At 35.6% G+C, this 17,479-nt stretch overlaps 1 protein-coding gene across 9 annotated transcripts in view; it reads right to left on the bottom strand.

Moving 5' to 3' along the window:
- Nucleotides 1–17,479, bottom strand: part of PPP1R12A (protein phosphatase 1 regulatory subunit 12A) — a 122,737-nt gene that overhangs the window by 7,716 nt on the left and 97,542 nt on the right. For 5 of the 9 annotated variants that reach the window (XM_052669702.1, XM_052669710.1, XM_052669704.1 and 2 more), the window contains 7 exons: nucleotides 15,183–15,301; nucleotides 14,533–14,598; nucleotides 8,798–8,814; nucleotides 7,401–7,542; nucleotides 6,596–6,700; nucleotides 5,628–5,675; nucleotides 850–900 (listed from right to left, as the gene is read on the bottom strand). In XM_052669702.1, the coding sequence (XP_052525662.1) occupies nucleotides 850–900; nucleotides 5,628–5,675; nucleotides 6,596–6,700; nucleotides 7,401–7,542; nucleotides 8,798–8,814; nucleotides 14,533–14,598; nucleotides 15,183–15,301 (548 nt within the window). Of the gene's footprint in view, nucleotides 1–849; nucleotides 901–1,928; nucleotides 1,960–5,627; nucleotides 5,676–6,595; nucleotides 6,701–7,400; nucleotides 7,543–8,797; nucleotides 8,815–14,532; nucleotides 14,599–15,182; nucleotides 15,302–17,479 lie in introns of all 9 variants that reach the window. The other 4 variants (XM_052669707.1, XM_052669705.1, XM_052669711.1 and 1 more) reach the window with 2 other exon arrangements.

The following is a 17,479-nucleotide window of genomic DNA, read 5'->3' as shown; positions in this document are numbered from 1 at the left end:
AACTTTCCAATCTCAAAACAGTGGCTTTTCTTTAAAATTATGGCAAAGAAAGATGTTTTCATCATGTTCCACTAGTTCTCCAGTTGAATCTTAATTTGATCAGCTTGGTAGGCTCTGTCCAATATTATATCCAAGGATGTAACACAAAACAAATTTGCTAGATTTCTCAGACTTCTGATCATATCAAAGGACTTAAAATGTTGATAAACTAGGGAATGAGACAAGTCAAAGCACAACATTTTATTATTCACTGCATGTGGTATATGGTGCTTTTCTGTTACAATCTGAAATTTAAATTATCTGCTGCTTTTTTGGTCACTAAAAACTGATTATTACTAACTATATAAATATATTTTTTTCTTCTGACACTGGAAACACGCTTCCTAAATACAGAATTTAATGAACACGAGACAAGGATTGAAGCAACATTTAATGCTTAGTCTATGAAATTATCTGTGCTTAATCTACAGAATTATACACCATTATTTTTAACTAAATAAACATGACAGTATTGTATCCAAAACAAAGACTGCAATCCTGCCTTGATCAGATCAAGGTATGTTTCACTGCCGTCATCTCTGAATGCTTCTCATCAGTGAATGTGCTATACCAGTGTAAGTCCCAACACCCTCCCAGAAGGTAAGTCCTACATATATGACTGCTGATAACAGCAAGAAAAACTTCACTACAAAAAAAAAAAAAAAAAAAAAAAAGAAATTGTTCACTTTGAATGTGCCAATAATTTATTTATTTTCTATTGAAATTATAGAGACTGGAAATACTGCTAGATTAAGTGTTGTTTTAAGCCACTGACATCAATACACGGTGTTAGCATTCAACAATACTTACTTTCAGTTCCTCTTCCATTTCAGATATCCTTCTTTCTAGAGCTCTTCTTTCCTAAATCCAAAAAAATGTATGTTAACACCAAACAATACCTTTTTTACTAATTACTGCTTGTAAATACTGTGATAACTGTGAAATATTTCAAGTTTCAAAGATCATACAACCAGAAGCACAGTGTAGACAGGAAACTTGTGATGGCAGTGATAAATAGAAACTATTTCAATGCTCCATTTTAATAACTTAGGAGGAAGAGATATCAAGTCCTACAAAAGATACCCCTTCCTTTACATAAATTTAGACAGCTCATAAGCACCATTTATTTGGGCTTTATTTTTATAAGCTAGGCTTCTGGAAAAGCTTTATATACAAGAAATGCAGAAAATGATCAGAAACAAACAAGAATATTAAAAGAAAGAAGCACAAAAGCGTAAGCTTTCAAAGACAAGCAAATGTAGCTGAAACATCTGCCTCAGCTCAGTGGGATCTGTCTACACTCTAAACTGCAACGTAGTGTAGATACAACCCAAACTTACGTCAGTTCAGCTGAGTACCAAAGAAATCTAGCCATGTAAGATCACCTGCTTCTTCAGTAAATGCTTCCTGAGTATTTTCTGCGTTTCTAGTATAGTATGGTTTTTTTTTTTCCTTCTTACTTGAGAAGCAGGAGAAATTAGCCTTTGTCAAGAATGTCAAGTTCTCATTTAAGTACCCAAGGTAGCTTACTGAAAATTAGCTGATGGTTTTCTATACTATGCTGCAGTCTGCAGTGCAGATACACTACCATGTTTCTAAGCACTACTGTTTTGTTTAAACCTTGTTTTCACACATTTGACAGATCAACAGCTACTGCAGTAGACTTCAGGGGTTTATAGCTTGCTTGCTTTCCTGTGTCAGACATCGCAGTGTATCTTGTTTAAAAGCAGTTGCGGTTATTCAGTATTCTACATTCATATTTTTTCCAAAGTGTGAAAGGCAAAAGCAACAGATTATTGCAAGGTGTACATATGCATCTGCATACAATGGTGTTATGCAAACAGCAAGCAGCATTGACTGAGGTGTGTAAAACTTTGGTTAGATCATACCGCCCAGTAGATACTGACTCTTGCCGGACACCTTTCAGATACAAATCATTTGAATTTAGTTTAATCATAGTGCAGTTATTCCCCAACATTTTCCCATTTTAGCAAACAATTCCAAAGGTTTATCAATATAACAGATTACTGCAGTTGTTAGTACTTAAGGTACTTTACTCCTTCAAGTAACTAATTTTGCCATAATGATACTGACTGACAATAATGGCATAATAAATATCAGTGAGTTAACTGCAGCAAACAAGTGACTAACAAAAAAACTCACACCATTTTACATTAATTAGAACCTTAGTTTACCCAGAAGTTTTGCAGGAGAACATATATTATCAGTGCTGTTACAATAAGCAATATTGGGCAATTTCTGTAATTATCAAGAGATGAATCACGGATCAAATAATCTTACAATTTCAGATGGCTAAAAATCCTTAGTCCTTTGGATGAATTTGCTTAACTTGCTTGTTGAACTTGTTTAAGAATAACTACTTGCAGTAAAAGCCAGTTAAACAAAATCCTTATTTCATCACCTTTGCATGCCTCACATTATATAAAATAAACATTTAAATGGACTGGACTAGATATAAGATTTGTTGTAAAAAACATACAGTTCTAATTAGATGAAACTATGTTCCTTTTTTCATAGAATGATAGAATGGGCTGGGTTGAAAAGGACCACATGATCATCCAGTTTCAACCCTCTGCTATGTGCAGGGTCACCAACCAGCAGACCAGGCTGCCCAGAGCCACATCCAGCCTGGCCTCAAATGCCTCCAGGGATGGGGCATCCACAGCCTCCTTGGGCAACCTGTTCCAGTGCATCACCACCCTGTGTGAAAAAACATCCTTCCTTTTTTCCTGAACTGCTTGCTATTTCAGGAAGTGGCCAGCAAAGGACATTCAGTTTCACGGAGAAGATTTGCCAATATCGTCTGATTAGTCTCTGAACTCAGAGAAAGGCTTTGAAATTTACTCAGCCTAAGATGTTTCATATTTCAACATTTCTCTAAGGCACGACAAAAAGCATTTGTAATTCTCAAGACGAAGAAAAAAACACGTGGCAGTTTCTGAGTGTATAAAAGACAACAGCTCACTGCCACGTATTAAAGCAACCAGAAACCACAGTCGGTGCAATAAGACTGAGGTACGTGGATATATACAGGTTAAAAAATTCAGTAATAAACAAATGAAAAAGCCCACCTCATCCCATCACAAATTCTTAGATGATGAATCATGAACAGCCTGGGTTGGAAAGGAGCTCAAGGATGATGAATCTCCAAGCCCCTGCCACATGCAGGGCCACCAACCCCTGCATTTAATGCTAGACCAGGCTGCGCAGGGCCCCTTCCAGCCTGGCCTTGAACACCTCCAGGGACAGGGCATCCACAATGAATTTGGAGCTAACTGGTTAAAGGTGCCCACAATTCTGATCCATACTGAAATCCTGCAGTATGGGTTTTAATATACTTTTCAGAGTGATAGATAACTGTTAACAAAAGCCAAATTTTTGCCTAAGAACATACTGCTAGTCCTTAAATGACAAACGTTGACTGTGCATAACCAAAACACATAGTAGAAATCAACTGATGAAGGTTTTAAATTTATATTTTCTGAATTCTGTCACAGTGAACTTCTAGGTTTTATAAGCATTCCCACCTTCTTTACTGTAAAAGTATTTCACAACTGGAATACACTGTAGTTCAAAGATGCTGTCAGGTTTTTCTCTGCCAGCCTTCTATTTCTCCTCATCTGTTCTTGCTACTTTACTTTTGTCCTCCCTTTTTCTTCTATGAACTTACGTCAGTATCTTCAATTTTGTTTTATTTTATTCAAGTCATACTTGGAAAATTATACTTAGAAAATTTCTACAGTTTGTTTTTAAACCTTTCTCATTTATACTATTACTTCACCCATATAAAGAAGACTTCTTTAAATTATTCCTAAAGCCCCACAGTTAGTAAGCTTACTTCTAGACCTCAGCTAGTTATGACTAGCAGCTGAGAATCCTACTTCAATCACTGTCAAAGTGAAAGTAACTCTGGATCTAATGGGGAAAACAGAATCACAAATAAATTCCTGTTCAAAATTATTGCCTGACAAGAAGTAAATCGAACATCATAAAATAGAAGAAGATCTCCTAAATCTTGTGTAGATCAGGTTTCAGCCATACAGCACTATCACTAATTTTATTTACCTTTTTAACTGCTAGGTTCGGTCGTGATAACTTCAGAACAAGTAACATTTCCAAAGGACGTTTCTGCTACTGAACTAAGCATTACTACGGGAAAAAGGTGCAAGAATTGCCAAAATAGCCACTTGTCTTAACACAATGGCATGTCTGAGGAACAAGCAGCACAGTGATTTAATACTGAAATAACGTCAAGATGTGCAATACTGGATGTGGCATCTGTGTAATAATGCATACAGTCAAAGTCAAACCTATGAAATAATTAAATGTCCACTTGTGTGGCCATGATAGCAAGCAAGAAACCAATTAAAGCTGCTGATGAAAGTTTTTTACTGATGAAATCACTGCCTACAGCACAGGGCCACAAGAACAAGCAGAAATAGGCACTAAAAGGTTGCTTCAATTATCTGGAGAGATTATTAAGATAAAACTAATGGAACTTCACAAACTGCCTGAGAGGATTTGTGCATCTTTATGTTCTCCAATAAAACTGAGTATTTATGTACCTCATAGGTTTGTAGAACTAAAACTTGTTTTCTAAACCTCAGACACTGGAAAGTAAACGTACAGGGCTAGTAAATGTCAAGCTTACTAGGAATAAGTAAATATATACCATACCACTTACTACCATCAATGTCCATTTAGTTTTCTTCCCATTTTAATATCTAACACGTCACTCCAGGATCAGGAAGGAGAAAGGTACGTGTAGCCAAGGACATAAAGGAAGCCAGGACCACATCAGAACAAACTTTGCTTTGCTTTAAATTGTTGCTGAAATAAACTTTTATTGGGATGGGTTTTAAACGAGTGTAAAACTACAGCCTAAAATTATAATGGGCACAACTACTGAAATAATCCCTGCAGTCTGTCTCATATGTGGATTTATTACATGTCTCCTTTCCCCATCAAGTCAGGGCTGTCTCTCTCTAATGCCCCTCTTCCTGCACTGCTCATTCATTTGCCTCCACCCTGCTCGTACACAGCATGATAGTCCCTCTAGAAAAAGGTACAGTACAAGGAAAGTCTGTAATTAGTTTTATAACATTAGCAGGTTCAAAGTCTGATGTCTGTGGGATAGAAACAGCTACTTCATTACCGATGAGAATTGGTAAGACGATGCACATGCCTCCAGAAAGCTCTGAGGAAATTAAGGGCTCTGAATGTTGGAAATGCACTAAAAGATGAGATGCTCTGAAAGTGCTTAACTCTCTGGAGTGCCAACACTGTTTTGGACGAGATGGAACAAGCTGCAGAATCCTGGAGGGCAGTGGGGTTTACAACCTGGTTATCAACAAGGCAATCTGAAGGCAATTCTTAAGAGTAATTCCATCTGACAGTCCTTCGTATTCATTGCTACTCTGAAACCTACAATCCCCCAGTCTTCTAAAAAATGCAAGTTATAAGAAAGGCTTCTGTTCCCACTGAAATATATTCAAGTCAGAGGTTGCAAAGCAAACTAAAACAAAACCCAAATCGAACTACTCAAGAGATGTTTGGCAGTAACTCACCCTTTTCTCCATTTCCAGGAGCGATCTGTCAGCAAATCTTTCTTGTCTCTGAAACACAAAATTAATGAAGATATTGTTACTTGTTCTCAAACAGTGCAACAGTGAGGAATGGCAATATAAAACGCATTTCAGATAAGGGTAACTGCTACTGCATTCTGTTCAAAGTATGCTTTTAAAAGCACTTTAAAATGTGTTCAAGGAAGTACCACTGAAATAAAAACTAAAGAAGAATGAGCTGGATTTATCACAAGCTTCCTGTGTCACCATCCCTAAGTAACTTAATCTCTGTGTAGCCTTTGGCAAATAGTAGTAATTTAGCTTTTTCTATTTAAAAGCTCTACAAAACAAACATCTTCTTACTCACACTTTACTGATATTTACAGAGAGCATATGGAAGACACTGAAATATGTACACAGGTCAGTTGTGGCAAATGTGATCTGAGAATGAGGAACATTCTTTCTACAGCAATTTAAGAAGAATTTCAGTTTTGTGTACATATTTGGTGTTACCTTATGCAGCACTGTTATCTGACAGCAGTTACCTGTAAATGAAGTGCACTATTTGCTCTTCAGCTCTCAGGTACAGCTGTTTACCTAGGTAGGAAGAACTGGCAGATTATGCCAACCTGCCAGTAGGTGTATGAATTAATCAATGAAATCAGACTGACAGTTTGAACACAGGCTTAGCAGTGTTCAAAGTGTTTATTCCTACCTGCACAGAAGTCCCACATACGTGCTGGCAAGAACCACCAGCAATTAAACAAGCAGGAAATGGCCTCAAACATTTTGTTCAGAGCTGAAGACTATAATCCTGCACTCTTTTCTCTTTATAAACAGAGAGGTACATTTCTTCACTCCCATCTTTGGATAAGAAACAAAGCTGATGCCTAGTAAATAGCAGCCCCTATGCTAGGATGCTTCTAGTTTGCTTTGTCAGCTAAGTATGGGCCTTTTTGTTTAATACAAACCTGAGTGGTCTTCTCCAGCTGTAGTTTAAGATCTGTAAGTTCCATGTTGGTATCATGTAACTGTGCTTTCAGCTTCTCATTTTCAGCTAGGATCTGTTCATAAAGCTAAGACAAAATATTCATTTAAAAACATACTGAGTAAGAATTCAGTGACATTAGACAAGCATTTTAAAAACCATGACTGAGCTGCATGTAAAATGAACAAATACATTAACAGTCTAAGAAGTAAAAATCAGTTTTAGATGGTTAGAATTAGCAAACGCTGTAAAGAATTGCTACCAAATATCTCTAGAAGAAAGCAATTTTGCACAGGGAGCATTAAAAAACACTTGCCAATTTTTTGCTTCAGACACTACAGATGAGACAACAGAGTCCTTTTTTCTTTTCTTTCTTTCTTTCTTTTTTTTTTTTTTTTTTTTACAAACTCCAATTTTAAAGCAAGATTTAAACGAATTTTTGTATGTATGATAGCAAACATCAAATAAAGGCTTAATGCATGTATGAAGCAGTTTTAATAATACAATCAACTACAAAAACAGTTTGATCAAATTTGTCATAAAATGATGAAGTATTTTGACTCCTCAGGATTTCTTCCTCGCCTATGGAGAAAAGTGCAAAAGCCACAGGCTGTTTTGTAATGTGTATTTCCCCCCATGGCAGTGGTTGTTCTGCTCCTCCACTGAGCCAAGCTGCTGGAAGTTGTGATGCAATAGGAGACTCTTTCCAAATAATTCATGAAAAAAAAAAAAAAAGAGGACAAACAGTAATAAAGCATTTTTTACAACAAAATTTCTGTATCAGTTACCTTCTTAAAATCAGTGCTATCTTCTTTTTCTAGTCTACTGCAGTAAGGTTTTCGATCTTCGAGGTAACTCTGTGACCCAGATCGCCCCTGTGCTGAATCGTAACGATCACCCGAAGACACACTGAGTGATCCCGTGTCATACCTGCAACATAAATGTTCTTATTCTTTGTTTTTATTCAGACTGACAGCACTCACTGTACCAGATACTGTAAGCGTGCCATCATCCAAGTGAAAAAAAACCAGACACATGCAATTATGTGTTTCAGTTAAGCCACTGTAAACTAACTTGATGCAAGTTAGATTTTGATGTCCCTCTACTGTTCTTCAGTATATTTCAATATTCTCTCCGTGAAGACGTTTAAGAATTCCCAACTAGTCCAAGTAAATGCCAGCATTTTATGCTGAGAATTTTAAAAAAAGTAAATTAAAATATTTAATTGAGGTGTTGCCATGTCTTGAAAGACTTACTGGTTTAGATACTACTTGGTTTTTGAAGGTCTATTTTAAAAAATGTGTAATAGAATCACAGAGTATTTGGCATTGGAAAAGATCCCACAAGGATCATCATGTCCAACTCCTGGCAAGGAGCACTTTAATTCATGTACTACCTTAAATGTAGTACTTTAATTGAAGGGTTTTTAAAAAGTAATCTCTAAAACATTGGCCAAGATGAATTTTCCAAGCTTTATTGGATAAATGAAGATTTCAAAACTACTTATTGCAAATTCTAATATTTCAACAAAAGCAGTTTATGAAACAAATCTTCAGCAAAATCCTTACCCTATTAAGCACTAAATTACAAATAATATTAATACAGTTTTGAGCAGCTTCATAGTGCTCACTCGTCATCGTTCATGTGCTGTAGTAGTTCTGTTTGACAGATTTTCAGCATAAACAAAACATCATTAATTAATTCTAAAGGTCCAAAGTCGAATGCAAACTTAAAAAATATATATATTGATACTTGTGCATTTTTTCCTTTTTAACAAATCTTAAGGAAATATAATTTTCAGAGGCTCTAGTATTTTTCCTGAAATTTTTTCAGTAGGATATTCTGTGTTTTCTTTTGGCAAAAGCTGACCTCATGCTTAAAAATTTGTAGGGAATGTTACTGTATCCACTAAATTCTACAAAATGCCTCACCTGCCTTCATGTACTTCAAATACAGCATCCAATACATTCTCCACTATTGACAATCCCACCCACAAATGGGAAAAGAGCCACGAAAAAAGTACTGTAGCTTTACAATCATATTCCATATAAATTTTAAATATCATTATTGCCTTTTAAAATCAACCCAACTCACTACTGAGTTTAGGCTAATTTTACACATCAATTGAGAATATGTGACTAAGAAGTGTAATAATTTTAAATTAATTCACTTAAATTGCACATACCTTGAAAGGCTATCACTCTGAGAGGGGGAGGAGAAAAAAGAGAGAAGAAAAAAAGATCAAGTCAATAATTTAATTAAATAAAATATATAATAACCTGTGAACAAACATAACTAAACAGTTACATCAAAGTGCATATACTGTCCAGCACTATATATTGTAGTATTGTCAAGTTTCAATATTGTTAGGTCTGGAACCAAAGAGACAGATGTGCCTTCCAAGATTTCCTCCTCTTATCAACAGCATCAGAACCATGTTCCCTGAATTCTCTCTTCCTCTTCTGTATTCTGTTTTTGGAAAGTCCTCTTAATAATGACTTCAGCTTAAAATAAAAATATAAGCTACAAGATCATTGCTTCAGCATCCCTCAACGGGAGATGACTAGCTATTAAACCAACAACATACAGAAATACTTTCATGTTACTTTAATTAATTCATTCATTACAAGTGAACTTGCAGGCATACAGCATACTCACTTTACCTGATGAGTGAAATTTAATTAAAAGTGATGACTTAAGAGCGAAGGAGTGTCCCCTAAGCATTACATCACCCATACAATCCTTCTCCCCCTCTGGGTAGTCAATACAGACTCATCATTTATTCCAATTATTATAATAATCTTGAGTGAACATATTTTACTCCAGAAATAATCCTCCGGACATCCTGCAATGATGTTCACTTAGCAATGGCTGAAGTCGTAATCAGTGATGATTTTTTTCTGGGGGGGGTGGGGGGGAAAGGGGGTGGTGCTTGGATACAGAGGTTGCTTTTCTTTTAAGAAGGGGCTGCATTTTTTAGAATCTGCATAGAAGACATTAGTTACATTATCCATAACATGTTAAATTTTCCCTTTGATGCCTTGAAGAGGACTTACAACACACAGGCTACCAAAAGTATGTGCAGCCTTTCATATCACGATAATGCTGTTTTCTTTGGGAGCATGGATAATGTTGAGAATTTAAGGGAGTTTTGTAGAAAACATCACAGCTAGGTGTCACACAGATACATATTTTTAGTTTTTAAGCTTTGGGCCACAACAGTTTTATTTTCCACCTATGAATCTTATTTTGCATATCTTATGATTAAGTAAGATCCATGCGAGATCACAGAATTCTACCATGTCATCAATGTCCACAAAAACCCCTTCCCACTGCTTGCTCCTTCTTTCTCACTTCAACAAAACAGAGGAACCTTTGTCCATAAGAACTAGAATTCTCTTTTTACCTTGAAGGAACGCCACCCAAATGAAAATGCTAAGCAAGCCCCTTCTAGCCTTTGGCTAAATCAGCTATCACAAGAAATTAAACCATTCCTACGTTATTTCTTAACAAATAGGGTTCTAAAGCCTGCTTTTCTTTGCTTCTAGTGGGCTCCCTGTGATGCTGTGGGAAAACCTCCAGGCTTTCCATTAACCTGCTGCAGTGCAGCTTCCTGAACGGAAAGCAAGTTATTAAGTCATATGCAGAACACAAATTTCCAGCTATGCAGGGAGATAACAAAAGAGCTGGTGAGGTAAGAGTCCTGGATACAGGGAAGCACTTAATTTGCCAGAGACGGGAAAGCAATAACCCAGCCCTTTCCTATTCTCCAGGCTGGGATGCAGAGCAGCATGGCCTGATCTCACAGCCTGCAGAGAAGCCTCAGCAGCTTCCGCTTCCTGGGAGCTGTGAGTCCTGCAGCTGGAGGGCTGGAGCAGCAGCCAGGATGAGGAGTTCATGTCTTAAGCACATGCCTGCTCTTGTCTCCTGACTTTTCAGAAACTGTCTGTTATTTTTTGAGGTGTTCTTACTTTTCTTTTTTTCCCCTTCAATTTCTGTCAGTTTGGTCACAATTTTTCGTATTTTTCAATCTTTTTTTGGCAAAAAAAATTTAACTAGAAGTCTGTAGATTTTGTATGAAGATTGTCTGAGGAAAAGTAAAGCGAACACCATATCCCTCTACATCCAAACCACATGAGATGGATACTCCTAAAACATTCACAAAACTGAGCAGACTGTGGTAGCCAAAGTTCCACGAGCAACACACCAGAAGGAAGGAAAAATACAAACATATGGATCCTCATGTATACAAGTTGAAATAATACACTTCTAATCGTATACAAGCAATTTCTATAGACCGTAAGAGTGCAACCACTGAATAACCATGTATTCGAAAATGTACAGTAAGCTTTCAGATATTCATACAACATTTTGGTGAGTTAGGGTAATTACTGGTAATGGAAATGAAATATTTGAGTCAGGTGGTATTATACATAGTGTATAATTGAATGGTTTTGTAAAACTGCCATAGCCATGAAAATGAAGAATAAAATTTGAGTGCAGCATTTAATCGATACTAATAATGACATGCTCTTGATTCTACTGCCACAGAATTAGAAAAGTTAACAATATTTATTATCCTAACATTGCTGGCTTTCACCTTTCAAAAATCATGAAACAAAATTAAGTCAATTTAATAACAAACTAACCAGTTGTAGTGCATACTTAAATTCTTATTTTTTTTAAATACATCATCCGGGGTGGGGTGGGATGTTGTTTTGCTGTCTTCTGGCTTTTTTACTCTGCCTCCACCCTTCCCACTTCTATAGGTGTCCTCCTGAGTATAGTTCAAGTGCACTCCAAGCTTCAGTGCTAATGAAAGAAGGACAAACTGCTAATAAAAGCAATAAAATTTGAATCATTGCCATTTGATGCTTCTCTCTTGCCCGTTCCTGAACAGATTATTTCTTTACCCTCTTCCCAGTCTGATCCCCTGGTCAAGCAGAAGTAATTTCTCATTCACCACATATATTCCATATTATGTCCCCTGCAAATGCTCTTGTAATGAAATGCTTAACTCTCAAATATCCTTGATAATATTTTGTGTGCTTAAATTCCACCTCATTTTCCTTGCCTCATACAAGTTCCTTTTTTTAATTTTTCTTTCATTATCTCTTACTGTGCCATAGAGGGAATAAAGGGCACCAGTTTCAATACAGCAGCCAGATTTCCATGAACAAAAATGGCTGGAATAGAATGATATAATGAGTCATCTGATGTAATATGGGGAATACAATTTTTATCAGAATAGCAAATACCACACCTTCCTCATTATCAAAAGACTTGGTAACTCTGTTATACCTTGAGTCCTTTTTTTTTTGTTGGTCTGTCTGGTCAACATTCCACTGTTAAATCAGACTTTAATCACATATTCATACTTTGAACTATTTTTGCTTAAGGCCAAATAGCTAACCCAAATAACTTCTAAAAGCAAAGAAAACTTGTGAATCTTAACACACAGACCAAGCTCTAATCAAAGTGAAATCTAATTATCAAGAAGGAAAATAGTACACTAATTCTTGAAGGCTACATCAACAAAACTTCAATCTGCAATCTAAATACATCTTCCTCTTCCACCAGCAAACAACTAATTGCACTGTTCAGGCATGTTTAACAATAATGGGAAAGCACCGTGGCAGTCTCAGCTCTTTGCACCTAAAATCCCAAATAAAATTTAATTACAACCACCACCAACTGTCACAGTGTTAGCAAAATTTGACTGCTTTTTAATAGTTCTCCCCTATGGTCAAATGATCAACTAAGAAATTGAATGACAATTCTGTATAGGGAGCAAGAATGCACAAACTGAAATCTCTTTCAAAACACTCTGAAATAAATAGCATTTGTCAGGTTCTAGAAGGATTTCAAGCTGGAAATTATTTTGTCTATGGCCTTTAATTTTCTTTATAGCATGTACAAGGCTTGTTCTTGACCTATGAATTCTTGAATTATTGCCAAAACTCTTGGAAATTTGTAGTTAACCATCTCCTACCACTGACTTGTAGCTTCTCCAAGCAAAAAGAACTCAACAGCGGAACCACAGAAGGGAGTTAACAGAGAACTTCAGTATTTCTTAGAGGCTTCTGTCTTCTGAGCAGTACATCAAATAGTCAATGTATTTTCTGAATGTTAGTACTCCTTTGTAATTCTAGTTTATTCCACCTCTTTTCTCAAAATTGAAAAGGGTCTATCAGCAAATAATGATGAATTTTCTACAATAAGCTGTGCAAGATGCGTGCCAAGCTGAAGTAGATTTAGCAACCACAGAAAGGATTTGCAATTTCTGTAAAATAAAATACTTTTTGTCACTGAATTGGGAAGAGATTGCCATTATAATGCTCAGTCTATATTCCATTTCCTTTTTCTACAAATGGCAAAATACTGCACATCAGAAGTAATGCATCCAGTTCTTAGTTTATCACTGAAAAACTCTAAATAGTTTTTCATCAAGGAAAGCTAATAACGTTTTAAATTATGTTTTAAATCTCTTATAAGCTGTATGCAAAGGAAAAAAAAAATCACACCTCAATATGAAAACACTGCAATTACTGTATAGAAATTTTAAGATGTCTCTTAGTTAACCAGAAAGTAATAGAAGGTTAGAATTTTCTCTACAGTTTTGCTACTAGACTGGAAATTCAGTAGGTTCAACAGTGTTCATGAACAAACCTGTTAAAAACACCTTATTACTCACTTTGTTTTTTAACTCATTTTCACTGTTTTCCTACTTTCTACAGCTGGTCTGGCAAGGAGCTTTTATTAATAATAACAAAATGAATCTGTGTAGTCAGGTGACATGAGCTTGGTTCACATATTTATACATATTTCAGAACTCTCTATGAACTCAGATCTGGTAATACATTACCAAACAACCAATACCTTTTTGAAAAAGCATATGCAGGCTTAGGGAATGCTCACAATTTGGAAACAGATTTTGTGCTACACTTCTACGACAAGCCATGAATTAGGCAGCAAATTCTACAATCTTCACTACTCCACCCCCACACGCTCATCCTTTTTAACACAGACCACACTTGTAATTCTAGGCCCGTTTGACCAAATTTCATTGTGGTTTTATAGAGTTCTACTACAAGCATTACATTGTACCAAAACGAAATTTCTACAGAGTAGAAGATGGAATAATTACATATATAGTAATTACAGATCTAACAACAAGTACTGATGGGAGAAATCAGTTATACCTTTTGAGTTTTATTACTCAAATAATGACCCTAATTCTCTAGTATTCCTTCAGGATTAGGTAAAAAAAAAAATAAATACAGTCTGCTACACCATTTAATTGTACAGACTAAGTCAGAACTTCCCTTTTAGTTCTCTTTATCCTATTCTTATGCACAAATGAGTTTATAAGGATTTTTTCCATTAAATCAAGCTTATTGTACTGCTTGCCACTGCCTTTTTAACAAAAAACTGACAGTACTGAGTTAGGATGCTCAGAAATTCTTCAGCGCAGAAAAAACTGTGCTCTTCAACAGTTTTTCTCATATTACATCTCAATTACATTTTCAACACCCCTTTTTACTTTAAATTTCAAAATTTAAATGTAAAAAAGTTCAGATTAGTGTGCAAGAGACACAGGACATCATTTCACTGGAAATAAAAAATGATGAAACAAAGATATTTGCAATTTAGAAGCAAAAAATTTCCTCCAGTTACTTGCTGCAGCATCTCCCTGACATGTATGTCTGAAATTTCACCAATACTTCCTGGGTACTAATTCCACATTAGCCAAATTAAACCTGCAAAAAAAATGTCACTGAAACACGACATCAAGTTATGAATCAGACAGTAAGTATTAGAACTCCAACGTGTGCATTGCTCTAATTGAATCCAACTGCAACAGAAATTTTACAGTCATAATATATCTGTTAATAAGTCAATACATATTTTTTTAATTACCTGAGTTTCTTTCTTATTTGTTCCTTCTTCTGAATCAGACTGGTGCTCTTGTTCATTTTCATCACTCTGGTCAAAGAGGTGAGAAAGGAAAAATAGTTAAGCTTTATGAAACTGTAATGTATTCTAGATTTTTTGTATCAAAAGCTACGAGTGGTAGAATTCTACCTATCTAAAATCTACAAAACATATCTGGGATATAAGATTAGAATTCTCAAACAATAATTATTTTCAGTACTACCGGGAAAGGAATCAGAACTTTGCATTTGACACATAAAAATATTCCTTTTACAAAAATACCAATCCCATGACAAATGAAAGGGCAAGAGAATCTGCTGAAAAACTGACCATACCCTTTGAGATCTTACAATGGTTCATTCAGGTTTTAGTAAACACAGTTCAAATTTAGCTACTTGTAACATGCTAGATAGTGAATCTCATTCTCGTTGCTTTGGTTTGCATGCAATAGAAAATAATTGCTCAATTTTTTTTTTTCTTAAGATTATGATTAACATTAGAATTATTACAGTAGTCTAGAATTTATTTCAGCACTATCAGCATAACTTAAGACTTTGTATTTAATTTGTTCCTAAAAGCTTCAAAACAGATAAGAATGCATGGCTACAAACCAGAAGTAGCAGTCTTTCACTTACATCTTGAGTCCAAAATGAAACTCCTGTAGATCGTCGTTTTTCTCTTGGTCGCCGCCTTTCCCGTATAGATTTGGGCTGTGACTTATCTTCTTCTTTTTCTTCCTCTTTTTTGCCCCCTTCTGTTAATAATAACTTCTTGTTCATTTAAGTATAACACTATTTTCTGAAAAGTTACTGAAATATTTCTTAGTCTCTAAAATGTTTACAGATAATCACACGATCGCCTAATAGCAGGAGTTGGAAGGGACCTCTGGACATCATCTAGTTCAACCTCCAGCTAAATCAGGTTCCCTACAAGCAGGTTGTACAGAAAAACATCCACTCCAGAGAAGGAGACTCCAACACCCCACTGGGCAGTTTGTGCCAGCGCTCTGTCACCCTCAAGGAAATTTTCCTCGTGTTTGTATGGAGTTTCCTGCGTTCCACTTTGCACCTATTGCCCCCAGTTCTGTTGCTGGACACAGCTGAAAAGAACCTGGGTAATGTTTGCACCTGAAATAAGTTTGCTATAGAGCTTCTTACCATAAACAGGGTTTGCTGTAATATAAATTCCTCAGAACACGGCTCTAAAATAAACACAGTTCCAACTGTTGAACAGCAATGGCAAAGTACTAACTCTACCTCAGCCTCCTGAACAAAATGTTTTAGTGTAACAGTAAGACACTTAAAAAAGCAATTCTCAAATCTCTCACCTAATAATTCAAATTTATGCCAGTAGTTGCAAAGAGCAGTAGGAGATTATTCCTCACACTATTTTTCAAATAATACTTTTTGCTTTTATCAAAAATTCCGCATTTAAGAAAAATTCAAAAGTCTTTTAAGTTCTCCTTAGAATTTCCTTTTCCATCACAGTTCTCTTCATTTTCCCACTTAAGGAAGATTAGAACTCCAAGATTAAATTAATTCTATGTTACAGACTTCCCTTTTCTTTAAATGAAATGCAACTGCAGTTTAAAACAGGCATAACACCTCAGGAGTGCTTGATCACCTTTATGTTTAGAAGCAAGTTGCACAAAAAGAAAATAAACAAATAAAACAGACCTGCCAAAATTGAAGTTATTTACCTGTTACGATGTTTGTTCAGTTTGCTATTCTTTTATTAGAAATAAACCAAAGAGTTGAGTTCAGATTGATGCATCCCTACTAATCTAACTGTACCATAATTGCTCTTCAGAGGTAAATGAAAACTTCAGCATGAAGCAAGAATTAAAAAATGAAGTAAATGTAAGTATTCACGGAGAACACAGACTTTTCCTAATTAAATAAATGATGATTTTACCTTTGGTCTTTCAGACAGTAATGTATTTCTCCTCCTAAAATCATAATTTGAAAAAAAAAAACCTGCTGTAGCTAGCACTTAGCCATGAAAATGCTTTCCATAAAACAGTCCAGAAAAAATTGCTTGAAGTAAGCATGCATATGCATTACTTAAAAATCTTATTCCAAATTTCAGTTAATTTTAGGACAGAGAGGAAAAATCAGAAAACTTATCAATAAAGCTTAGTCATAATAACTTCTTCAGAAAATACAAATGTTGAGAATATAGCAATACTGCTACATAGTTCATGAAGATTTTATCAATAAATTACTTGATCTGATCCTCTTTATAACAAAAATACCAATTTCAGTCGGTAACTGCATACCTAATCAATAGCTTGTGTTAAAGTATCTCTCCCAAGTTATTAGTGACACACCCCTGAGAGAGAACAGGAGATCACAATGTGTGTCAACAGCCTCCTCCTTTGACAACTGAGCATAATTTTCCAGAAATAGAATTCTAACAGACTATTCACATCTGAAAAAAGCTTTGGGCAAAAGCTCTGTGACATCAAATAAAAGCATCCTTCTATCTCTGAATCAAGCATCAGTGTAAGATTTTATAAACCAGTCAGATATCTAGAAGAATAGTTCAGTATTATTAACTAACACCACACCACCACCAGAGGTATCCTTCCTCTCTCCTCTGTTTTCAGATGAGCATTAAATAGTTCGTTTTCTGAAAGCATTACAGCACTGCTCCACTCTCACACTATAAAACTAAAACAAAACCCAAATTATTTAGAAATTATTTAATCAAGAACAATTCCTCCTCAATAACTGCATATATTTAAACTCTGAATTGTAGTATTTTATTACAGTTGCTGAGCAAAAGCAGAAATCAACCCAGACTCACATAACAAAATACTAAAAAACACCACCAAGTCCTGAAAGTCTTTTTTCTCCTCTCTATTTACAGGTTTTGGAGTTTCTTGCAGAAGTAGGAGCAGCGTGTATCACCCAGTGGTCCACAAATCACA

Source organism: Tympanuchus pallidicinctus, unplaced genomic scaffold (assembly GCF_026119805.1).
Source record: "Tympanuchus pallidicinctus isolate F22 unplaced genomic scaffold, pur_lepc_1.0 scaffold8, whole genome shotgun sequence".
NCBI classification, from domain to species: Eukaryota; Metazoa; Chordata; class Aves; order Galliformes; family Phasianidae; genus Tympanuchus; species Tympanuchus pallidicinctus.
This window is presented reverse-complemented; position numbering and strand designations above follow the sequence as displayed.